The sequence below is a fragment of the Macadamia integrifolia genome, chromosome 14 (assembly GCF_013358625.1).
Source record: "Macadamia integrifolia cultivar HAES 741 chromosome 14, SCU_Mint_v3, whole genome shotgun sequence".
NCBI lineage: Eukaryota > Viridiplantae > Streptophyta > Magnoliopsida > Proteales > Proteaceae > Macadamia > Macadamia integrifolia.
This window is the reverse complement of record NC_056570.1, coordinates 26114302-26140423: the sequence shown is the minus strand read 5'-3', so window position 1 is coordinate 26140423 and position 26122 is coordinate 26114302. Positions and strand designations below refer to the sequence as shown.

The 26122-nt window shown below is 39.0% G+C and overlaps 1 protein-coding gene across 2 annotated transcripts in view; it reads right to left on the bottom strand.

Moving 5' to 3' along the window:
* The window catches only part of LOC122061538 (villin-2-like), a 60100-nt gene that overhangs the window by 28846 nt on the left and 5132 nt on the right, over positions 1-26122 (bottom strand). For both annotated transcript variants that reach the window (XM_042624830.1, XM_042624831.1), the window contains exons 4-11: positions 23500-23568; positions 23114-23350; positions 22834-23011; positions 22576-22708; positions 21014-21173; positions 20788-20938; positions 20596-20699; positions 20323-20481 (exon numbers count right to left, since the gene is read on the bottom strand). In XM_042624830.1, the coding sequence (XP_042480764.1) occupies positions 20323-20481; positions 20596-20699; positions 20788-20938; positions 21014-21173; positions 22576-22708; positions 22834-23011; positions 23114-23350; positions 23500-23568 (1191 nt within the window). The remainder of the gene's footprint in view (positions 1-20322; positions 20482-20595; positions 20700-20787; positions 20939-21013; positions 21174-22575; positions 22709-22833; positions 23012-23113; positions 23351-23499; positions 23569-26122) is intronic.

The window sequence follows — 26122 nt, the reverse complement described above, 5'->3', positions numbered from 1 at the left end:
ATTGATAGCAGTTGTCTTTGGTTTCCACTTGGTAGGTAGTGATCTAAGAATTTTTCTGGCCATCTCAGAGTTAGTGTAAGTCTTACCAAGTCCTTTCAAGGAATTTACAATATTAGTAAATCTAGTAAACATGTCAGAAATATTTTCATATTCATGCATTTGAAATAATTCATATTCTTGTATAAGCATGTCTACTTTTCTTTCTCTTACCTCTGTAGTACCTTCATGTGTTACTACAAGTGTGTCCCAAATTTCTTTGGCGTTTTCACACATACTTACTCTGTTGAATTCTTCCTCATTTAAAGCACATTGGAGGTAGGTGAGAGCCCTAAAATTGTATTGAAGAAGTACTAGATCATCGGCTGTCAATTCTGATTCATCCTTTGGCACCGTCTTTCCATTTACAATTTTGGTGATGACATATGGTCCTCTTTCTATAGTTCTCCAAACAAGAAAATTATATCCACAAATAAAATTCTTAAATCTATATTTCCAGAAGGAGAATTTTTCTCCATTAAAGTATGCAAGCCTAGATGCATCCATTCCTTTAGGTGGTCGATTAAATGTAATCATGATCTTTGACTCACTTTAAGACAACTTAGTCTTATATATTGAGCTCCCGCTCTGATACCAATTGAAATAACCTAGAGAGGGGTGAATAGGTTATACTAGTGGAAATTAACTCTTTTCGATGTATAGGTCACAAGTGTGACTGCAAGTTAAAATAATGCGGAGAAAATAAAACAATAACAACCACAACACAAGATTTATAGTGGTTTGACTCAATCTGAGTCTAGTTCACTCCCTACAAGAATCCTCTTGTAAGGTATTCCACTAGTTCTCCCTTTCAGTACAGTAGGTAGGGAAGAAAACCTTTACAATCTTTTTCACGGATAAGAGTATCCTTACAAATCTCCTTTACAGGCAGAGAGACACCTTTACAATCTCCTTTGCAGGTAGAGATGCACCTTACAATCTCCTTTAAGGTAGAGAGGCACCTTACACTCTTTTAAGGATAAGAGGATCCTTACAATCTCTTAAGGATGAGAGGGTCCTTACACAAGCCTAAGTACAGTCTAGACTTAATGTAAAATAGAAAATGAAGAAGTGGAATAAAAGAGAATTACCTCCGGTGTGGTGCAAATGAAATATGCAATGATGATAGAATGAATGCACCTTTTGAAGTCTTCTTGATGCTTGTAATGTAAATGCCAAGATGTAGACGAAGACTTATAGATGGTCTTGAGTTCCTCTTGAATGTAAAATGAAGAACTTGAACTCAAGAGATGGTGTAGACCAATTCTCACTTCTAATGCTCAAATAATGCTTCTCTAAAGTTAGGATTTATTGTTAATTAATTAGTAGCATTAGAGGTATTTATAGATGAGCTTAGGAGAGCATTTTAGGTAGTAAAGCTCACTCAAACGGTCATATTCTGGGTCCACCGGTCGACCGCCATTGGTAGCCGGTCGACCGCCAAGAGTCGTTGAGGCAAAATATAGCCGTTGGGGCACTTCCAGGCAGTCACCGGTCGACCGGGACTTTTTAACGGTCGACCGCCTATGGTCTCGGACATGTCCGGTCGACCGGGGCTTCCATCCGGTCGACCGCCAATATGACATACTCTGTTTTGACAGAATGCTGTCATACTGACCAGTCGTCAGTTGTTTGATCATAACTTTTCGGTCCGACCTTGGATTGACTTGAAATCAGTTGCGTTGGAATCACAACTCAATTTCCTACAACTTCTATGAAGGTTTCATCTCCTGATACTGACTTTAAGATTACCTAAAATACCCTTGAGTCAGGTTAATGTGGTTTTCACAGAATTTCACTATAACACATTTTTCCTAATATGTTCCTTACCACTTAGAGACTCTCCATACTTGGTCAAGGTATGCTCTATGGTCATTCTAATATGATGCAATGCACATGCATGAGGTGAGTGCATATAAGTATGTGGAAATTACAAATTACATTAAAAGTGACTAATCTATCCTAGTGGTCTTCTTCTTCACTTGAACCTTCCACTCTTTGGCACTTTATCTTATTTTCTTCTTGTTTGCAATTCCATGTCTTTAAGCTTCATGTCTTGACATCTTGAAGCTTAAATTCTTATGATATCTTCTTCAAGAATTGATGCCAACTTGTTGTTACTCTTCATTTGATGACTTCAATCTTCATTTCTTCGTTTCATTCACCAAATTCGATCTTTGATATGAAGTCTCTACAAAACAATACTTAAAGGAAAATGGTGACATATCTTCATATGTTTGTTATCATCAAAACCAACTATAGGAGTGTGGGCATATCCCTAACACTATTTGACATTTCATTTGACACTATTTGGAACTGTGCTCTTGAATTTGTATTTGAAGTGAACAGTTGCTGCCGACATTTATGGAACTGTTGGCGCCGAAAGTTGGAGTTGCTGTAAACCAATGATTTGGAATCTCTGGTATGCTTGTTCTTGTTAGTTGATTTGGAATCTTCAATGATCTTACCACGGCATTCCACGTGTCTGGGACACTGTTCTCCGTATTGGTTTGATCAAGAAATTTGTATCCTATTAATTTGAGCTGGATATTGGCCGGACTGTCCTATGACCTGGGACAGTAACAGTACCCCCTTTCCTTACTAGGTCGTCCGGGGTTATTTGACTAGATGTATTTTTACGACTACATCTTGTCGGCTAGTTTATAATCGTCTTAGCAGACGTTTTGGACCAACCTTATGATTTGGTCGATAAGGACTTTGTACTGGCTGCCCGTCGAGACCGACGGGAGGTCACTTCTTTAAATTTGCTGGAGGAGGACGCCGTGAGACTGTCAGGGACAAAGTCAGGGTCAACCTCATATGGATCTTGCCCATAGCAGAATTCATGGGCAGGAACAGATCTTTGCATTGATTTGAGACTGTAGGCACCATCACTGGACCCTTTATTGTCTTCATTGTCGGAATCGGAACTGAGTTCGGCTAGACGAGCACGAAGGGCTTCCTTTTCACTTTTGATGCTTGATTTTGAGGAGCTTTGTATTGTTGGAACAGGTTGGAGACCTATGAGGCTTTTGATTAATGCAGTCTTTTCACATTTGGAGACATCACAGTTATCCCACCATTTGACATTGAAAGATCGGCAGAGGACTGGGGCAATCCAGTCATTTATCTGGTAGTCATAAATTTGATATTCCCAGAATAATATCTATGCGAGACGACAATGGAGAAAGAATCTGAGAAGATCTGGTTGGTGAGGTTGGGGTGTTGAGTTTTGACAGAATGTTTGGAAGGAATCTTGGATTTGTAGTGGTAGAATTTCTACCATAGGACCATACTAATCCCACCATTTGGGAAACCAGGCGGGAGTTTGATTATTAAACCTGTATTCAAAACAGAAAAACCAAGAGTGGCGGTTGATTCTGTTTTGGAAGGAGAAGGCTTTGAACCAGGCATCCTGGTAATCCATATATGTATAATTTGGTGGGGAAAAAGTATTTGAAAAGCTTCTTGGGTTAAGGGGATGAGTCCCCCAGTCTTGGAGTAACAGAATTTTGCAGATGGTTACAGTTGTATGTGTAACCAAAGTTTGGTCATTTCTGTCATAATTAAGTTTGAATCTGACAGAATCAGTTTCTACGAGAATATACTCGTAAAATTCTTGATGCTTTGCTTGGGAGTTGGAATGGTGATTCCATCCTTTGTAGAATATTTGTTGGGCCATTATTATTGGCGAGTCTAAGTATTTGTACAGGGGTTCTTCAATAGTGAAGAGGTCTTCTTTGCATGATTTTTCATGATACTGACTTTTGAGTTTGGAACCTTGGACAGTTTGGAGTGGTTTGGCTTGTGTGGTTTGGAGGTTGGAACTGGCCTTATTTGTGGGTTGGATGGATCCCGCGGTAGAGCCTACTACCACGGCATGGGAATAAGGGGTTTTGGCAGTAGCCATTTGGGACTGGCTACGGGTGACAATTTGGTTTGATGGTGCAACAGAGGCTGCAGAGGCACCATAGTTGGATTTGGTTTTGACAACAGAATTGGAAGAAGTAGACTCCTTAGGGGGAGCCATTCTGAGAAGGTTAATTTGAGGAGTCTGGCCCTGTAAGAATTCACGGGTAAGAAAGTCAGGGACGGAATTGGATTCTCCTTTAATATATTCTATTTGAAATTCAAAAATTGATAATAAAGCTTGCCAACGGGCAAAAATTTGTTTTGATGCAAGATTTGAAACATCATTTTATAAAACATGTTTAGCTGCGCTACAATCAACACGGACTAAAAATGGTTTATTTAATAATGTATTTTGAAATTTTTGTATGCAAAGAACGATTGATAAAATTTCTTTTTTGATTGTACTATAATTCTTTTGAGCAGAATTCCAGATACCAGAAGTAAACTGGACTAGCTGTTCTTTGTCATTATCAGAAAGCCTTTGTTTAAGAATTCCTCCATATCCGATATCTGAGGCGTCGGTTTCTACTATTTTAAAAGCCTCAGGGTTAGGGATAAATAAACAGGGGATTTCTTTGACAAGCTTCTTGATAGTTTGGACAGCAGTTGTTTGGGTTTGAGACCATGGAGTTGGTTTCTTTTTAAGCCGAAGATAAAGAGGTTCGGCAATCTTACTGATTTGGGGAAGAAAATCACGAACGTAATTTAAACTTCCTAGGAATCTTTGTAATTGAGTTTTATCAAGGATTTGGTCAGGGAATTTTTCACCAAAGGTAATGGCACGATCAATAGGGGTAAGAGTACCCTTTTCAATTAAGTGCCCAAGGAACCTAACCTTGGTAAGAAAGAATTCCATTTTTCTCTTTGATAAGACAAGACCACTTGATTTAATGATTTGGTAGAATGTTCTTAAATGTTTGAAGTGTTGCTCAATAGAATTTGAGAAAACCAGGACATCATCAATATAGACAATAGTGAATTGTCCATAAGGATTGAATATGTCATTCATGATCTTCTGAAATTCACTGGGGGCATTTTTGAGGCCGAATGGCATGACATTCCATTCATATAGGCCAAAGGGAGTCGTGAAGGCGGTTTTATACCGATCCTTATCTTGGATTTGGATCTGCCAGAAACCGGACTTCATATCGAATTTGGAAAATATTTTTGCTTGATAAATTCTTTGTAAAAGATCCTTTTGATTTGGGATTGGATATCTGACCCATTGGAGGGCATCATTTAAGGGTTTGTAATTAACTACTAACCGGGGAGTACCTCTTTCTATTTCGGCAGCCTTGTTTACATAAAAGGCTGTGCAACTCCAAGGGGAGGTACTGGGTCGGATGAGTTTTTTGGCTAAGAGATCATTAATCTCTTCTTTGCAAGTCTCAAGGAGAGTTTGATTCATTTGGGCTGGTCGTGCTTTAGTGGGAATTTGAAGATCTGAGAACCCAGTAGCATAAGGTAGGGAGACCATATGCTGCTTTCGATGCCAAAAGGCATCTGGAACATCAGAGCAAAGATTGGATTCAAATTTTGATTTAATTTGGTTAATTTGTTGGATGGTCTTGGGGTTTTTGAGATAGTCAGAGATTCGTTCATGGAGAAGCTCTGTTTTAAGAAAATTTAATTGTCTAATTTTTCTAATACTTTGGTCATTAGAATTTTGGGCTTGTAAGAATGGGAAGACAATTTTTTGTCCTTGAAATTTTGTAGAAATCCCATCTTGGGTTATTTTGAATGGTTTGATTTTTTCTAAAAATGGTTGACCAAGGATTATAGTTTGGTTAAGGTCTTTTGCAAGGATGAAAGTTTGGGGAAGGCAGAGGCCTTGATTACAGACATGGGTGTTTGAAAGTTTGTATTGGACATTCAACCCAGATCCATTAGCCGTGTTAAGGCGTTGGGTAGTTCGTTCATAAAATTGGGTTGGAATAGCACCTTCGTTGATACAATTGGCGTTTGCACCAGAATCAACTAAGGCAATAGCCGAGAATTTGAATGAAGCGTTAATAACTAAGGTTATGCGAACATACCAGTTTTGACAAGTTATAGTAGCCACAAAACCAGGGATAGTCGTGTTTGGTTCAACAAGCTCTTGATTTGCAAAAGGGTTTATTAATGGTTCGTTATTTGAAGTTGAAGCCTGTTGGTTTTGATATCTGTTTAAGAGGGCTATTTGTTTTTTAATTTGTTTTATTTCATACTGCAAAGATGCAGTGGTGGTCTCAAGGGACTTGATACGCCCCGAATGGTCAGGGATAATTGGTTTTGATATTTTTTCGAATTTTTGCATGATTTGATGGAGATTGTAAGGTTGAGGAGAGTTTTGCGTAGAAACGTTGTTTCTAAGGTGCTCAAGGCAGGCCTTCTTTTGTTCTGGGTCTGTTAAGCTATCAATATAATCAAAAATATTTGAATTTGGTGATGCTCGAAGCATCCGGATAGATTTGGGGACACAGTCTTCACAGCTAAGACCAATAATACAAGAATCACAATTACATGCTTGAAAATTCTCATTATTGGAAGAACTGGAAGAATTATGTTCAGAAGCTTGAATTTGATTGAGTTTGTGATTTTCATCCTCAGAGGAAGATGAAGAAATTTCTTGGAAAAAAGCAAGGATTTGAGTTTTATCTTGCTCAGAGATTTGTAAAGAACTGATTTTATTGGAGACTCTACAAAATTTTGCAATATGACCAGGTTTACCACATTTAAAACATCCTTGTGTGGTTTTATCTGGATTTTGATTCTTAAAATTTTTTGGTGTCTTGAAAGGTTCTCCATACTTGTTATATTTTGGCTTTGAAGGAGGTTTTTGATAAAACTCAGGGGTTGTAAATGGTCTATTAGACACATACTTCTTAGATTTATGGAAATTTTTATAATATTTGCGAGAAGATTTGTGTTTGTGTTTAGATGGAGGTCTGAGAGGTGGAAACCCGAATTGTTCGCAGAATCCTCCTAACTCACGCTTGTAAAACTTGTTTTCTTTATGGATTTGTTTCTTTAGTCTAATATCAGTACAGAGAGCAAGACCCTCTTCATGAATTAGACTAATGATTTGGCCATAGGACATTTGGTCATAGGGGATGATCCCATCATTTTCTTTCCTAAGGCGTTGTTTGATTTTCTCAGAAAACAAAGTTGGTAATCCTGTCAGAAATTTTTCTTTCCAACAGGGAAGGTTTGCGTCGGGTCTGGTTAAGACTTTGGTTAAGAAAGTATCTTTGTACCATTTGAAATCATGTAATTTTTTACATCTAAGGTTTGATAATTGTTCAGCTGTTCTATCTTTGAGACGAGAAGGGTTTCCTAAAAAGTAATTTGCAATGCTGAAAATAAGAGTATTAACAGCATCCTCAATAGGAATTCCTTCACCATCAAGAAGAGGAACACCTTCAGGTGTGATTTGAACAGCCATTAGAATTTCAGTTTTTTGGACGTCAGTCAGGACATAATCCCACCAACCTTTGAGTTGGCCTGTAAAGCCAGAAACAAGCAAGGTAGCCACAGCACTATCAGGTGTATTCTTAATCCGATGTGCGTTGCTAACCATGGTCATTTCTTGAAGTTTGTTCATGAGATTATGTTCAGACAGACCATCTATGTTCCATTCATAGATGATTCCACTTTGATAAGAAGCCTGAGGTGCCATACCTCTAGCTTCAATTTGTAAGTCAGGGAAGACCGGGTGCTGGTTTGCACTTTGACCAATTTGATTAATTTTTGGGAAGTCATCTTCTTCAGAACTCGAGGAAGTATCTGAAGAACATCCTATAATGTTGAGGATTCCTCTATTGTTTGATTCAGCTGAAGGTTCATTTGAGGGCTGATTTTGGACAGGTGTTTGGGGATCACTTAAATGTGCTTCAGCAGCATTAAGGATAGTTAAACGTTGGTTAATTTGATCTAAAACAAAAGATTTGTTAAGAGCAAGTTGCTGTTTTTGATGTATATTATATGGTTTGAACAAAGAGACAGAAGTTGGAACCGGAGCCGGTGTCATGGATAAAGAGGCAACAGGTTTTGGTTGGACAAGGTTCTCAACCCTTGAAAGTTGATTACCTATGGTTTGAAGACTTAAATTTGTAAAGTTTAATTGTTCAATTTGGCTTCGGTTTGGGTCTTCTTGTTCAGCAATTTTGAACGGAGAAGATGATTACTCAAAACCGTGGCTCTGATACCAGATTACAGTGCTGGTGGATTCGGTTCAAAATTGCTGAACAAGAAGACCCAAACCGAAGACAAATTGAACAATTAAACTTTACAAATTTAAGTCTTCAAACCATAGGTAATCAACTTTCAAGGGTTGAGAACCTTGTCCAACCAAAACCTGTTGCCTCTTTATCCATGACACCGGCTCCGGTTCCAACTTCTGTCTCTTTGTTCAAACCATATAATATACATCAAAAACAGCAACTTGCTCTTAACAAATCTTTTGTTTTAGATCAAATTAACCAACGTTTAACTATCCTTAATGCTGCTGAAGCACATTTAAGTGATCCCCAAACACCTGTCCAAAATCAGCCCTCAAATGAACCTTCAGCTGAATCAAACAATAGAGGAATCCTCAACATTATAGGATGTTCTTCAGATACTTCCTCGAGTTCTGAAGAAGATGACTTCCCAAAAATTAATCAAATTGGTCAAAGTGCAAACCAGCACCCGGTCTTCCCTGACTTACAAATTGAAGCTAGAGGTATGGCACCTCAGGCTTCTTATCAAAGTGGAATCATCTATGAATGGAACATAGATGGTCTGTCTGAACATAATCTCATGAACAAACTTCAAGAAATGACCATGGTTAGCAACGCACATCGGATTAAGAATACACCTGATAGTGCTGTGACTACCTTGCTTGTTTCTGGCTTTACAGGCCAACTCAAAGGTTGGTGGGATTATGTCCTGACTGACGTCCAAAAAACTGAAATTCTAATGGCTGTTCAAATCACACCTGAAGGTGTTCCTCTTCTTGATGGTGAAGGAATTCCTATTGAGGATGCTGTTAATACTCTTATTTTCAGCATTGCAAATTACTTTTTAGGAAACCCTTCTCGTCTCAAAGATAGAACAGCTGAACAATTATCAAACCTTAGATGTAAAAAATTACATGATTTCAAATGGTACAAAGATACTTTCTTAACCAAAGTCTTAACCAGACCCGACGCAAACCTTCCCTGTTGGAAAGAAAAATTTCTGACAGGATTACCAACTTTGTTTTCTGAGAAAATCAAACAACGCCTTAGGAAAGAAAATGATGGGATCATCCCCTATGACCAAATGTCCTATGGCCAAATCATTAGTCTAATTCATGAAGAGGGTCTTGCTCTCTGTACTGATATTAGACTAAAGAAACAAATCCATAAAGAAAACAAGTTTTACAAGCGTGAGTTAGGAGGATTCTGCGAACAATTCGGGTTTCCACCTCTCAGACCTCCATCTAAACACAAACACAAATCTTCTCGCAAATATTATAAAAATTTCCATAAATCTAAGAAGTATGTGTCTAATAGACCATTTACAACCCCTGAGTTTTATCAAAAACCTCCTTCAAAGCCAAAATATAACAAGTATGGAGAACCTTTCAAGACACCAAAAAATTTTAAGAATCAAAATCCAGATAAAACCACACAAGGATGTTTTAAATGTGGTAAACCTGGTCATATTGCAAAATTTTGTAGAGTCTCCAATAAAATCAATTCTTTACAAATCTCTGAGCAAGATAAAACTCAAATCCTTGCTTTTTTCCAAGAAATTTCTTCATCTTCCTCTGAGGATGAAAATCACAAACTCAATCAAATTCAAGCTTCTGAACATAATTCTTCCAGTTCTTCCAATAATGAGAATTTTCAAGCATGTAATTGTGATTCTTGTATTATTGGTCTTAGCTGTGAAGACTGTGTCCCCAAATCTATCCGGATGCTTCGAGCATCACCAAATTCAAATATTTTTGATTATATTGATAGCTTAACAGACCCAGAACAAAAGAAGGCCTGCCTTGAGCACCTTAGAAACAACGTTTCTACGCAAAACTCTCCTCAACCTTACAATCTCCATCAAATCATGCAAAAATTCGAAAAAATATCAAAACCAATTATCCCTGACCATTCGGGGCGTATCAAGTCCCTTGAGACCACCACTGCATCTTTGCAGTATGAAATAAAACAAATTAAAAAACAAATAGCCCTCTTAAACAGATATCAAAACCAACAGGCTTCAACTTCAAATAACGAACCATTAATAAACCCTTTTGCAAATCAAGAGCTTGTTGAACCAAACACGACTATCCCTGGTTTTGTGGCTACTATAACTTGTCAAAACTGGTATGTTCGCATAACCTTAGTTATTAACGCTTCATTCAAATTCTCGGCTATTGCCTTAGTTGATTCTGGTGCAAACGCCAATTGTATCAACGAAGGTGCTATTCCAACCCAATTTTATGAACGAACTACCCAACGCCTTAACACGGCTAATGGATCTGGGTTGAATGTCCAATACAAACTTTCAAACACCCATGTCTGTAATCAAGGCCTCTGCCTTCCCCAAACTTTCATCCTTGCAAAAGACCTTAACCAAACTATAATCCTTGGTCAACCATTTTTAGAAAAAATCAAACCATTCAAAATAACCCAAGATGGGATTTCTACAAAATTTCAAGGACAAAAAATTGTCTTCCCATTCTTACAAGCCCAAAATTCTAATGACCAAAGTATTAGAAAAATTAGACAATTAAATTTTCTTAAAACAGAGCTTCTCCATGAACGAATCTCTGACTATCTCAAAAACCCCAAGACCATCCAACAAATTAACCAAATTAAATCAAAATTTGAATCCAATCTTTGCTCTGATGTTCCAGATGCCTTTTGGCATCGAAAGCAGCATATGGTCTCCCTACCTTATGCTACTGGGTTCTCAGATCTTCAAATTCCCACTAAAGCACGACCAGCCCAAATGAATCAAACTCTCCTTGAGACTTGCAAAGAAGAGATTAATGATCTCTTAGCCAAAAAACTCATCCGACCCAGTACCTCCCCTTGGAGTTGCACAGCCTTTTATGTAAACAAGGCTGCCGAAATAGAAAGAGGTACTCCCCGGTTAGTAGTTAATTACAAACCCTTAAATGATGCCCTCCAATGGGTCAGATATCCAATCCCAAATCAAAAGGATCTTTTACAAAGAATTTATCAAGCAAAAATATTTTCCAAATTCGATATGAAGTCCGGTTTCTGGCAGATCCAAATCCAAGATAAGGATCGGTATAAAACCGCCTTCACGACTCCCTTTGGCCTATATGAATGGAATGTCATGCCATTCGGCCTCAAAAATGCCCCCAGTGAATTTCAGAAGATCATGAATGACATATTCAATCCTTATGGACAATTCACTATTGTCTATATTGATGATGTCCTGGTTTTCTCAAATTCTATTGAGCAACACTTCAAACATTTAAGAACATTCTACCAAATCATTAAATCAAGTGGTCTTGTCTTATCAAAGAGAAAAATGGAATTCTTTCTTACCAAGGTTAGGTTCCTTGGGCACTTAATTGAAAAGGGTACTCTTACCCCTATTGATCGTGCCATTACCTTTGGTGAAAAATTCCCTGACCAAATCCTTGATAAAACTCAATTACAAAGATTCCTAGGAAGTTTAAATTACGTTCGTGATTTTCTTCCCCAAATCAGTAAGATTGCCGAACCTCTTTATCTTCGGCTTAAAAAGAAACCAACTCCATGGTCTCAAACCCAAACAACTGCTGTCCAAACTATCAAGAAGCTTGTCAAAGAAATCCCCTGTTTATTTATCCCTAACCCTGAGGCTTTTAAAATAGTAGAAACCGACGCCTCAGATATCGGATATGGAGGAATTCTTAAACAAAGGCTTTCTGATAATGACAAAGAACAGCTAGTCCAGTTTACTTCTGGTATCTGGAATTCTGCTCAAAAGAATTATAGTACAATCAAAAAAGAAATTTTATCAATCGTTCTTTGCATACAAAAATTTCAAAATACATTATTAAATAAACCATTTTTAGTCCGTGTTGATTGTAGCGCAGCTAAACATGTTTTATAAAATGATGTTTCAAATCTTGCATCAAAACAAATTTTTGCCCGTTGGCAAGCTTTATTATCAATTTTTGAATTTCAAATAGAATATATTAAAGGAGAATCCAATTCCGTCCCTGACTTTCTTACCCGTGAATTCTTACAGGGCCAGACTCCTCAAATTAACCTTCTCAGAATGGCTTCCCCCTAAGGAGTCTACTTCTTCCAATTCTGTCGTCAAAACCAAATCCAGCTATGGTGCCTCTGCAGCCTCTGTTGCACCATCAAACCAAATTGTCACCCGTAGCCAGTCCCAAATGGCTACTGCCAAAACCCCTTATTCCCATGCCGTGGTAGTAGGCTCTACCGCGGGATCCATCCAACCCACAAATAAGGCCAGTTCCAGCCTCCAAACTACACAAGCCAAACCACTCCAAACTGCCCAAGGTTCCAAACTCAAAAGTCAGTATCATGAAAAATCATGCAAAGAAGACCTCTTCACTATTGAAGAACCCCTGTACAAATACTTAGACTCGCCAATAATGATGGCCCAACAAATATTCTACAAAGGATGGAATCACCATTCCAACTCCCAAGCAAAGCATCAAGAATTTTACGAGTATATTCTCGTAGAAACTGATTCTGTCAGATTCAAACTTAATTATGACAGAAATGACCAAACTTTGGTTACACATACAACTGTAACCATCTGCAAAATTCTGTTACTCCAAGACTGGGGGACTCATCCCCTTAACCCAAGAAGCTTTTCAAATACTTTTTCCCCACCAAATTATACATATATGGATTACCAGGATGCCTGGTTCAAAGCCTTCTCCTCCAAAACAGAATCAACCGCCACTCTTGGTTTTTCTGTTTTGAATACAGGTTTAATAATCAAACTCCCGCCTGGTTCCCCAAATGGTGGGATCAGTATGGTCCTATGGTAGAAATTCTACCACTACAAATCCAAGATTCCTTCCAAACATTCTGTCAAAACTCAACACCCCAACCTCACCAACCAGATCTTCTCAGATTCTTTCTCCATTGTCGTCTCGCATGGATATTATTCTGGGAATATCAAATTTATGACTACCAGATAAATGACTGGATTGCCGCAGTCCTCTGCCGATCTTTCAATGTCAAATGGTGGGATAACTGTGATGTCTCCAAATGTGAAAAGACTGCATTAATCAAAAGCCTCACAGGTCTCCAACCTGTTCCAACAATACAAAGCTCCTCAAAATCAAGCATCAAAAGTGAAAAGGAAGCCCTTCGTGCTCGTCTAGCCGAACTCGGTTCCGATTCCGACAATGAAGACAATGAAGGCTCCAGTGATGGTGCCTACAGTCTCAAATCAATGCAAAGATCTGTTCCTGCCCATGAACTCTGCTATGGGCAAGATCCATATGAGGTTGACCCTGACTTTGTCCCTGACAGTCTCACGGCGTCCTCCAGCAAATTTAAAGAAGTGACCTCTCGTCGGTCTCGATGGGCAGCCAGTACAAAGTCCTAATCGACCAAATCATAAGGTTGGTCCAAAACGTCTGCTAAGACGATTATAAACTAGCCGACAAGATGTAGTAAAAATACATCTAGTCAAATAACCCCGGACGACCTAGTAAGGAAAGGGGGTACTGTTACTGTCCCAGGTCATAGGACAGTCCGGCCAATATCCGGCTCAAATTAATAGGATACAAATTTCTTGATCAAACCAATACGGAGAACAATGTCCCAGACACGTGGAATACCGTGGTAAGATCATTGAAGATTCCAAATCAACTAACAAGAACAAGCATACCAGAGATTCCAAATCATTGGTTGACAGCAACTCCAACTTTCGGCGCCAACAGTTCCATAAATGTCGGCAGCAACTGTTCACTTCAAATACAAATTCAAGAGCACAGTTCCAAATAGTGTCAAATGAAATGTCAAATAGTACCTAATTTGGTACAGTACCAAATGAAACCCAAATGAAAACCAAACCCACATGTAATTCAAATGAGTCTCCTTACTCTATAAAAGGAGAATCGCCCCTTCTCTCAGGGGGCAAGAGGTCTCAGACCTGAGAAAATTGAGAACTCCCAAACTTGTAAGACTTAGAGAGAGAAGTTCCGAAGTAAGCTGTGCCTCCACAAGTTCTTCCAAGATCTCTCCAAGCATCTCGCCGGACTCCGATCATCCCAAGTCTGATCGTCCATCAAAGGTTAGCAACCTACAGCTCAAAGCCAACCCAAACATCCTTCTTCTTCTCAAATCCTCCAACCCAAGCCTACCCAAACCAATCTCCAAATATTGTAACTTTCCTTTCAAAGATATATTTCAAAGTAATTTTCTTTGATTGCATTATTAGCTTTCTTTCTGCATCTGCATATAGCAGCTTCTTGTTCTATCCTTGGATCAAAGCCTACAGTCGTGCCTCTTGATTCCAAGATATAGATCTTGTTAAGCAGCTTTTTATTTTGTGCAATTTCATATCCTTTACTTTAAGTTTATGATTTTTGTTCTTTACTTGTTTATTTTAATTCAAGCAAATTTAGTTCTGAGTAAGGTATTGCACCCATCTCAGTGTTAGTCTCCTTGCTGGATCGGAGTAAGGTATTGCACCTATCTCGTCCTGATTGCTATACAGAACCAGGAGATCACTATTTCCCTGGATTTTAGCATATCTCGATCCTGTAATCTGGATTTACTTAAGATATTTGGCGTAATAAGTGCCGAAACACAAGGCAACAAGGCGGTTGTCGCCTAGGCGTCGCCGACAACTATGCTTCTCCCAGCTTATGATTCTACTCAATAGAAGAACTTGCAGGTTTGCAGCCTAACATTCCTGTTTCTTTCAATAGGTCTAGAATAGACTTCCTTTGGCATATAATTATGCCCTTCTTGGATCTAGACACTTCAATCCCCAGGGAATACTTTAATGGTCCTAGATCCTTAATCTCAAACTGTCAGGCAAAGTAGTTCTTCAGATTGCCTATCTCAGCTCTGTCATCTCCAGTTACATAATGTCATCAACATAGACAATCAGAACTGTAATGGTGCCATTACCACACTTGGTGAATAGAGTGTGGTCAGCCTGACTTTGGGAATAACCATTCTTCAGGATGGCCTGTAAGAACTTTTCAAACCAGGCCCTTGGAGATTGTTTAAGACCATACAGAACCTTCCTGAGAAGGCACACCTTTCTTGCAGCTGAAGAGAACTTAAAGCCGGGAGGAGTTTACATATACAACTCCTCTTCTAAGTCACCATGTAGAAAGGCATTCTTCACATCCAATTGATAAAATGGTCAATCCTTATTCGGTACCAGAGATAAAAGAACCCTTATGGTGTTATGCTTAGCCACAGGAGAAAATGTCCCCTGATAGTCAATCCTATACACTTGACTATATCCTTTTGCCACTAGCCTTGCTTTGTACCTCTCAATAATATCATCTGACCGGTACTTGATTATGTAGACCCACCTGCATCTAACTGGAGTTCTCCCCCTTGGAAGGTCAACCAATTTCCAGGTACAATTTTTTTCCAGGGCCATCATTTCCTCAGCCATAGCTTGCTTCCACTTAAGGTCAGACATAGCTTTAGAAACATTATTGGGAATAGAAGCAGATGAGAGAGCAATAGTAAATGCAACACCTATAGGGTGTTGGAGAGTCATAGGAAACAAACTGGGCTATAAGATTAGTACAAGCTCTCTTTCCCTTCTAACTCTGATGGGGAAGGAAGGATATTACCTAACTGAGGAGGGTGGATCTCAGGAGTTGGATTCAAAGAGGACTCTTGGCAGGTCTTCTTATTCCTCCTTGTATACACAATGGTCATCTTTTCATTACCTGAGCCTGAACCACCTTTTGAATGATCACCAACATCAATAATATCCACCTCTTTGTGTTTCCCAAGCATAAAAGGAGAGATAGGCAATGAAGAAAGAAAAGGGATCTCATCAGTAGCCTTTTTACCTCTATTATGCTTCCCCCGAAAATGATGCTGAGGAGAGGCAAAAAAATGTGCAGACTCAAGGAAGGTGACATCTTTAGAGAGAAGTCTTCATCTAGAAGAAGGATGATAGCACTTGTATCCCTTGGTAGTAGAGGAGTAGCTAAAAAAGATACATTTAAAAGCCTTGGGATCCAGTTTAGTCCGAGAAGACTTATTAACATGGACATAACAAGTACACTCCAACACTTTGGGGGGAAGAGAGAAAGAAGAAGATTGAGAAGACAAAGTGTCTAAGGGAGTTTTGGAGCCAAGGAGTTGTGTTGGCATACGGTTGATCCAATAAGCAGCAATAAGGAGAGCATCAGACCAAAAAGTTTTAGGAACATACTAAAGAGAAGACTCCTACTGACCTCCAACAAATGGCGATTTTTCCTCTCAACTACCCCATTTTGTTGGGGTGTGTCAATACAAGCTAGCTGATGGATAACACCTTGATCAATTAAAGTCTTGAAGATCACCATACATATACTCCCCCCCCCTTTTGTCAGAACGAACAATTTTAATTTTGGTGTTGTGTACATACTATAAAATAAAAAATTTTGAAGGCATCATACACATCACTCTTGTGCTTCATCAGAACAGTCCAAGTGCCACGGGAAAAGGCATAAGAAAAAAAAAAAGTAACGAAAACCAAGTAAAGAGTAATAGTAAAAGGCCCCAAACATCAAAGTGCACAATGTGAAAAGGAACAATAGATCTATTACCATAATAAGGATAAGAAGAACGACAATGTTTGGCAAAACTACATGGTTCATAATGAAAGACATGGGAACTAGGAAAAGAAGTAAATAAATGAGGTAATTGTTTCCTCATAACAACAAAAGAGGATGTCCTAAACGTTGCTGCCACAACATCACAGAATCCACAGAATTGCTATCAATACGTCCACACACATAAGACTGAGTTGTAGCAAAAAAAGGTGATTGAGGTTAAAGTAGGTAGAGTCCTTTCTCCTCACTCCCACTGCCAGTAATCTTCTTCGTCACCAAATCCTAAAAGAGAAAGTGAGAAGGAAAAAAAGTGACACAACAGTTCAAGGATTTTGTCAAATGACTCACAGACAAGAGATTACGGGTAAGGTCAAGAACATGAAAAACAGAATCAAGTGAAATGGAAGAAGTAATAGGAATGCTACATTTAGCAGAAATGGAGGTAACGGAGCCATTGAGAACCCTGACCTTATCTCTACCAGAACAAATAGAGTACATATCATAATAGTGGAACGCACCAGTCATATGATCCGTAGCACCAGTAATAGGAATGCTACATTTAGCAGAAATAGAGGTAAGGGAGCCATTGAGAACCCTGACCTTATCTCTACCAGAACAAATAGAGTACATATCATAATAGTGGAACGCACCAGTCATATGATCCGTAGAACCAGAATCAATAACCCAAGATGGAGCTGTGGCAGATGAGGAACCCTGCAAGGCAGAAGCTGAGGAATCTAGCACTATAAGGGAAGAAGATGATGAGACTCCCAGTTGAGACATAACCCTCCGGAATGCTGCAATATCCTCCCTAGTAAGGGAATTGTGCTCTGCCTGTGGGCTAGGAGTAGACTCTGTAGTAGCATGCTCGGCCTCAACACTGTGGGCTTTAGCTCCCCCACTACGTCCACCACGAGCACCACTAGAACCACCACACGTGCCAGGAGGTCGACCATGAAAAACCTAGCATCTTTCTTTCGTGTGCCCAGACTTCCCACAATGATCACAGCGTCTGTCATCCCCACGAGGTGGGCCTTGGCCTCGACCACCACCACATCAATCTCTCTGAGAGCTAGTAGTAAGAGCTGACCACTCAAGGGAAGGAATATGTTCCATGGCCACCTGCCTGGTCTCCTCACTCTGCAAATAGCAACACACTTCATCAAGAGATGGAAGTGGAGACCAGCCCAATACCCATACCCGGATAGGCTCATACTCGGGATTCAACCCAACAAGCAAAATAAGAACCCGCTCCTTCTCAAGTTTTCAGTAAACCCTAGCTTCATCCTCAGAATTGGACAGTTGGAGGTCGTTGTAGTGATCATACACTTCCCAGAGACTAATGACAATGTTGTAGTACTCAGAAATGTTCCTAGCCCCTTGCTTCATGCCAATGATCTTCTGGAGTAGTTGATAAATTTTGGCCGAGTCACCCACATGGTCAAAAGTTTTAGTAACACTGTCCCAAATATCCTTGGCAGTTTCTTTCCTCATAAACCTTCTTCCAATCTCAGGTTTCATAGAAAAGATCAACCATGTCATAACAGTGGAGTTTTTAATCTCCCACTTTGAATATGTCGGGTCATTTGGTTTAGGAGCCTTAATGGTACCAGTAACATACGCTAGCTTTCCCCAACTCCGCAAGGAAAGCTTCACAGAATGAGCCTAATCCAAATAGTTCTTGTCCAACTTCACAACAGAGATCTGAGTATGTGGGTTATCAAAAACCATAGGAGTATGAGGAGCACTACTCGATATACTAGCTGAAACATCACCAAAGAGGGCTCCAAGTCCGCTATCGACATGTTGTGGATGAGGAGTCACAAACACAATGGGGAGTAAACACTCTAGCAAAAAAGTCCTTCCCAGATACTCAGAGATAAATCCCACAAGGGAAGAAACACAATAACCAAGGAGAAAAACTAGATCAAGGCATACTAATAGCAGCAAGATAGATCATACCACTTCACAAGACCCAACAAATACATCTCACAATCCAATATGGCTGAAATTCATCATAAACACAACTTTGGAAGCCAGGAAAAAAGAAAACAGGGGAGGCGGTACCTGTAAATCAGTAGAAAAAGAGGTTATGACCTCACACCTCTCTCCTTAGGACTGAGAGCTTAGGGACTTTATAAAGGTGCCTTGGGCGATTCAATTGGAGTATGTACCTCCCCCAATAGTGGCAGGATGAGAGAGAAAGAAGGTTCTCAAAAACAGGAGGGCGGTAGTCATGGGTTGCCCAAAAAATGGTTCTAAAAGCTCCTCAACAGCTTCAATCCTTCTAAAAACTCTTCAAGGGTTTGCTTTGACCTTCTTTCAAGCTCATCTCATAAATACTTCAAGTCTTTTCACATAATGATCTCTTCCTTGGAACCCCTTTGTAACGTAAGGTTCCAAAGAGAGGAAATAGAAGGAGAGAACTTGAAACCCGACTCTCAAACCAAGATCTTGAGCTCTGATACCAAGTTAGAATGTAAGGTTTGTGATTAAACAAGGGAGAAAGAGAGAAAGAGAAAGAAGAAGGAGAAAGGGTTGGAGAGGAAGAAGATGAAGTATAGTAGAATCTGTGTTGTTAGTAGAGTCTCACTAACACCAATATATTACTTCACTAAATATTTACAAGATATTACACATACCTCCCTAAGGACGAAAAGAAAAATAAAACATATAACGTGACAAATTACTAAACTACCCTTAGGGAAACATAACTAATATCTCTAACAAAAGACTCCTAACAATAACTAACTTCCTAAAGATTTAAGAGCTAACCCACGGCTCCCCAGCTAGTGGCCCACGACACTAACAGCAAGTATTTATATAAAAGCATAAGACTACTGCCAACAGTTCAATCATTCCCAACTAACATAGCTACCAGCGATAGCTGTTGTATGGACCCAAAACTGAACCCATCAGTTTAGGTACTGGACTGATTTCTTGGGATTGAGCTCTGGCTTCCAAAGCGTATCAAATTGGTCTATCAAATATAAGGCTATTGCATCATAGTCATACCTATCTGCTACAAAAGATGAAATACATTTCATTCACATGAATATGAAATGTCGTTTGAATTCAATTATGAAAATATCATTTTGGACTTTGGAGAGCAATTGAAGAATAGGAAGTAGATTTTATAGACTTAAGGTAACTCTTGTACATATCCTTCTCCACTGTGAGAAGCCATAGAAGAAGGATTCGAGGAATTCTGGTTTTGTGGAATCTTTATCTATAGAAAATAAGGTTATATAAGGGGGAGTTTGGTTCAAATGCTAATCCCAGTGGCATCAAAACAAAGGTATCTCTCTCTGCCTCATCCTTCCATACACTGCATCCTGCCTGCCCTGTCACATTGCCTTCCTCACCCCCCTACTTTCCATGGACCCAACCAGGTAAGGGTTCACATTCAGTTGAATGAGGTGGGATATGAGTTCCCCATCCTGTGTAGAATTAGACCCATCCCCATCCCCTATTCAAGCAGGAGCACTTATCCCTAAACATAATTAACTGCTTTTAAATCATTCTTTGTTAGAGATGAACTTCAAGTGTTCAAATTTCCAGATCTCACAAAAGCATTCTCATTATCCAGGACCATGCACAGAAAAATTAAAACTTACCTGAATACTATCTTTCCCCATCCAACAACACAAGAAGAATTCCTCTTTCTTATCGCCTGAGTGGTATGTATAAAGAACAATGTAGCAATCTCCACTGTAAAATTTACCAATTTCTTCTTTTGGAACTGGTGTCTTGGCACTGCCATTGATGCGCCATACCTGAAACACTAGTAACGTTCACGCTTCTGAAAAGAAGATACTAATTTTACACCAGCAAATAAAGATACACAATTGACAGAAAATAGACTCGCAATACAGTTGCAATATTCAGACCTCAGTTTTACCACCACTTTCAAGCAGAGGAGGAAGATCTTCATTTACAGGAGGAGCACCTTTTGCAATTCCCTTGAGACCAATACCTTGTTGCTTCAAAAGAGCTGAAGAATTCCAAATAACCTTGACAGTTAAAAGTATGACAAATAACAAAACTGCTGACCTACAACTCACAAGTCGAATGATTAGTACCCGCTACTTTTCCTCTTCCTTCCTCAGCACCAGAGGCCACTGTCCCCAATGGCCAAGACTCAAAGTTGTACTTGAATGAACGTGTCTCATACCCTTGAATAACCCGGGTTATGCACGTTGATTGCGGCCTATTCTGACTGGTTATAAATTCCTGATAGAAATAGTAAAGGTCAGAATGCCAGATTGAATGATTATGATGATGCAACTGAGCATTAGTTCTTTATACCTCAGCAGCTTGACTGGCAGCTTTTCTCTCTTCCACTTGTGTTATCCGGCCAACCCAAACAAATACCTCAGCACCACAATCAAGTAAATAGCACTTGTTGTTCTCCAACATTGATTTAGAAAGTTCACCCTCAACTATCTTTAACTGACCATCAGTAATACTACAGCAACCAATAATCACAAGTCAGCACCATTTTAATGAAAAAAGTACATACATTATGGAGCATTAATATGTTTCCCAATACCATTCCAGGAAATGCTTCCTGGAAAATAAGGAGTTTGTATGTGAGAGAGAACTTAGAATCCTCCAAGTCCAAGAAAATTCTTTTTGGAGCACTCTTCTAAATTTACAGGTATGCTTAGTTGAGAGAGAGAGAAAATTCATATGCAAAAGAAAATTAAAGAAATGAAGGGGGTGGGAAGCACAAAATAAACTTGAGCATTAAAGCAGGAAAATTAATGAAATGTATCATACCCCTGGAGCTCCAAAGATTTCTTTTTCCCAAAGAAATAACATACGGAGAGCAAAACACAGTCAATAGCTACATATGCAGAAGAGATAAGCAAATAAACTACAGTAAATGCAGAAAAAGCAGCCATTTCAAAGTTCAAACATTATGGAGGAGAACCAAACTTGTTATGAGCTCCAAAATACTGGAACATGATCGATGACTTCAAATTCTTACACCTAACATAGAAAAGGCCGCTGCAAGAACTACAAAGGACAATCTTCCCCAATCCCCATTCTCCCGAATTGACACCTTTCTTCAGTCAAATTGGGACTTCAATCGATGAGGGATTTTTCAAACTCTACTCCCCCCCCCCCCCTTTTTTTGTGAAGGCAATGACAAAATTGATTTCATAAGGATAATGGAAACAAAAGGCACTAACAGGAAATTCTAATATGAATCAAATTAAGCAAATCCAACATGAATGAAATAAAATATAAGCTTTATCCTCAATGAAAATCCCATATATACCTACATTTCAAACTGGAGCTTTCTAGAATTAGTGCTTCAACTCTTTATTGCCTCCCCATGCTTCCACTACACGACGATTTGTATACTTCTAGGATCCAACTCAAATACAAATCCAGTTACCATTAGTTTAAGCCAAACCTAAGAAAATATGGACTGTTTTAGGTGTGACAGGTTAGAAATTGCCACCCACCCACCCACCCCCCCTCTAACATAAATCCATAAATAAACAATGGGCACAGTTCCCACACCCCACGCCAACAAATGCATTTAAATTCCGTCTCCACGAGGATAACTCATATCTAACTCTGCGAATATAGTCAAAACATATTTGGGACATTATTCTTTATAATTGCATCCAAAATTAAGAACAAAAATCACCAAACCATATAAGCAGTAATACATATACATACATATGCCATATTAAAACCAGCCTAGTCATTAAATATGATATTTGAACTAATTTTATAATAGTTTAACAGTGTAATTTCAGATGGACGCAACAACCCTCGAACAAGAGGTTCCTAGCCCCAAATATAGTCACTACCACTGTCTACCCTCATAACTATATAAACAGATAAAATACCTATAAAGTGTCCCAGGAGTTTTTTCCAGAACAACATCATCTTCACTAGGAGGCTTTTTTCCAATTGGTGCAAAACCTCCAAGGTGCAGCCAGAATTCACCTGAATCCGCTTCAGCCTGTAGCTTTCCATCATCTGGCCAAAAGAAATTTACATTGCAAAAAATATTTAGCAAACGGAAAAATGTTAAGAGAACTAACACAGTAAGTAAAATCATTCAGACAACATCTCAGACTAGAAAGTGATTTGTATGGCCTTACCAACAATTGCCACATCACATTTCCCCTCATGATACTTGTCCTTGAAATACTGAATCACCTCCAAAGCCTTGGCCCTTTCTTGGATATTGGAATTTGCACCATTAAACTGATAAATCTTCTTCTCGGTATCCAGGATAAACACATCATCATGATTGAGTGAAGAGCGAGCAAATGGAACCTGCATGAAAAGATACATCATATTCCCTTAATCCCCAAAATATTCAAAGAAAATGGATGCTCCATATTGGAAATATGTCTCCAAGTTGCATGCCCTGCCTACCTGCTTCAATCTGATATTTCGTTTCCCTCTGCAAACATAAAGTCGTGTTTCAAACTTTTCTTTTTCAGGTTTCTTGAATCCAGACGCAACACCCCCCTCTAATGGGATAATGCATGGTTTAAAGTATGACAAAAACTTGTCTGACTCGTGCCCTTGAAGTTCTCTGTGCTGAACTGCACGCCCTCCAAGGGCTGCATCAAGTTCAACTGTCTTTATGGCCGCAGTGCCAGCTTCATCCTATCATTATTTTAGAAATTGTAACATGATGGTGGAACACAATTTTTCCCAAAAAAAGAGAAATCAGCTCAGTATTCAATACCAAAAATTTAAAGAAATAAAAACACACTCTGTATGACAGAAACAAGTACCACAAAGTACAAACACACCTGAGTTGTATCCTTTCCAATCCAATAGTGAATGTCGTATAGATAAGAAGCTCCTTTCACAGAACTTGTCTGTAGAAATTTACAGATGAGATGATAAACTGAATTGAGAGGATTTATTCCTTCATAACCTCAAGCATGCATTTTCATATCTATTGCACGAAAAATCAGTATCCTCAAGCATCAGGGGAAAAAAAAACTCTGACATCCAGGTTAACCAACGAAACAGAAACAAAATCTAAAGCAAAAAACTATTTGATATGAAAATTGTTTTTCCTTGGAAAGTGGAAGTTATTCTGAACTATAGAAGGCAATGAACAGTGCTCATGGGAGCTTCCAGAATAAATTACAGCTTACTTACAGTAAAGTCCCTAAATGTCACAATGGTACCAAGTATCAAATCATGTCTCAACCACTTAACCTACAAATGTACAGACTGCCACCACTGCCTATCAAAAAGGAAAGAGGGGGGGAGCCTTGACAGAAATAAATTCCATGATCCTTTCATCCTTTCCTATTGGTAACATTTCAGATATTATATAGAAATATAGATTGTTGTAACAGCATAAAAAGTTTTGAAACCTCTGAAACAGCGAGCTAATGAATATTAGTCCAACAACTATTAATAGGATTTACAGACTAAGACAGAAACATGACTGCATCATGGAAAATATATAATAGAGAGGTTTTAGGGAGTTCATTTAGAGTAAAGTTTTATATAAACAAACACAGACCAGATTATATACGAAATCCCCATTCCTGCATCATGGAAAATATATAATAGAGAGGTTTTAGAGAGTTCATTTAGAGTAATAGTTTTATATAAACAAACACAGACCAGAATATACACGGAACCTCCATTCCCCAGCCACTCAAAAACCAAAAAATAGCAACCTTCAGCATCAATTAAACCAAGTCTTAAGACTCAGTTATGGAAAGACCTTAATCATCAAACTAGTGATTATTGTGCAACAGGGAGTACATGGACCCCAGGCCTATAGAGATGACATTGTATGCACGTCATAGCATATTCTCTAAGATTTCAGATTTATTCATCGTCAATTCGATTTTTAGCATCTGCTGTATTCACAATATCAGGCTTCCTGGCAGTTACACCCCTACCAACAAAACACTGACAAGTTCTAAGACATTACAACAAGGTAGGTCAAATAGATAAACCTGACCTGCCTTTCCCTGTCCATATTGGGGAGGAGACAATATAGCCTTGCACAGGGATGGAAAAGAGGCAGGTCTGGACATAGATAAACCATGACAGGTTCAGGTTGTACTAGGCTTTCCTACTGTATGACCCTAAGGACTAGTATCTTTAGATTATATTTCTCATCGATTCATAAGAAGCTTCTATCCCGGGATTTGGTTGATGTATTTCGAGTATTTTATTATTAAAAACAGAAGAAAAATCCTTTACTGTGCTTTCTAGCTTTACTTCCCATTGTGGCTCCCATTTATCACATAGTTAGTCTGATAGGGCTTAATGGGAAACCACTCTGTTACAGAGTTACACCGTATCTGCAAGGGTTCCTTATTTTGTAATTTAAGCAGTAATGGTTTTTCATTTTTCAAACCAAGGCATGTTGGGAAAGGTTTGGATCTGTACGAATTAAGATAAAGTCACATTAGGATCGTGCAAAATCTACCCCATTACCATCCCCACAAGTATTGACTCGTCATTAGCATCATGAGAATCAATTTCATGCAAAATTTCATGGTTGGGCTCCTGCATGGGTCCAAGACTTCACAACCAAGGGCCAACATCCCTTGGCCAAGACCAGACCTGTCTAAAAACTAGTTATCTGTTAAAACTTGTTCCAAGTGATAAAAGATCCAAGCAATCCATCTTAATTGTAGCTCAAATCACCCAACCCACCCAGTTGCAGCCTAGCCCTACTACCGGATGGTGAAAAGCATCAAAGGAACGCCTGGTAGGGCTAGAGATAGGGCTAAGAGCCCTAGGGGTAAGTCAAATACTAGAAGACAAATCCTTATCTCTAGGGGGTTCAGGATTTATTTGCAAATTCATTGACCGGCTGTCTGCTTTTTCCTTCCCTCCTCCCTCTTTTCCTCCTCAAGGAGAGGGTTGACTTACCTTGAGGGGTTACTGAAATTTATTTTTCACATGACTATTCATGGGTGGGCATAGTAGATGTAGATCAAGCCATCATAACTGGTCAAAGGTGGTTCAATGCTGGCCCCAAAACTTGGGCTTTACTCTCACCCTATCGAGTAGAATATTCCAGGGAATCATGTCTAATTGCATGGACCCTTTACAGCAGGGCGATCGAGTGGGTTTTTTCTATTCTTCCTACCCTGGTTAGCAAGCAAGATCTCCTCTGACAATTCTGATTTGTCTGAAGTTTCTTTGTCTTATTGAGAGACTTAACCAGTAAGTAAGGAGGATCAACAGAAGCTTCTAGAAGAGAGATTGATTTCCCTTTCTGTGGTTTTCCTTTTGTCAAGGTAGTTTCATATTAGGATTAGGAAAGTTTGGTTTATGTTTGCTTTTAGTTATTCTTCTTGGTCAAGGAACTAAAGTGTTCTTTTTGTAATTGTTTCCTTTTGTCATTGTTTCCTATTTTGTAAAGGCTTCCAAGCCTATTTAAAAGAA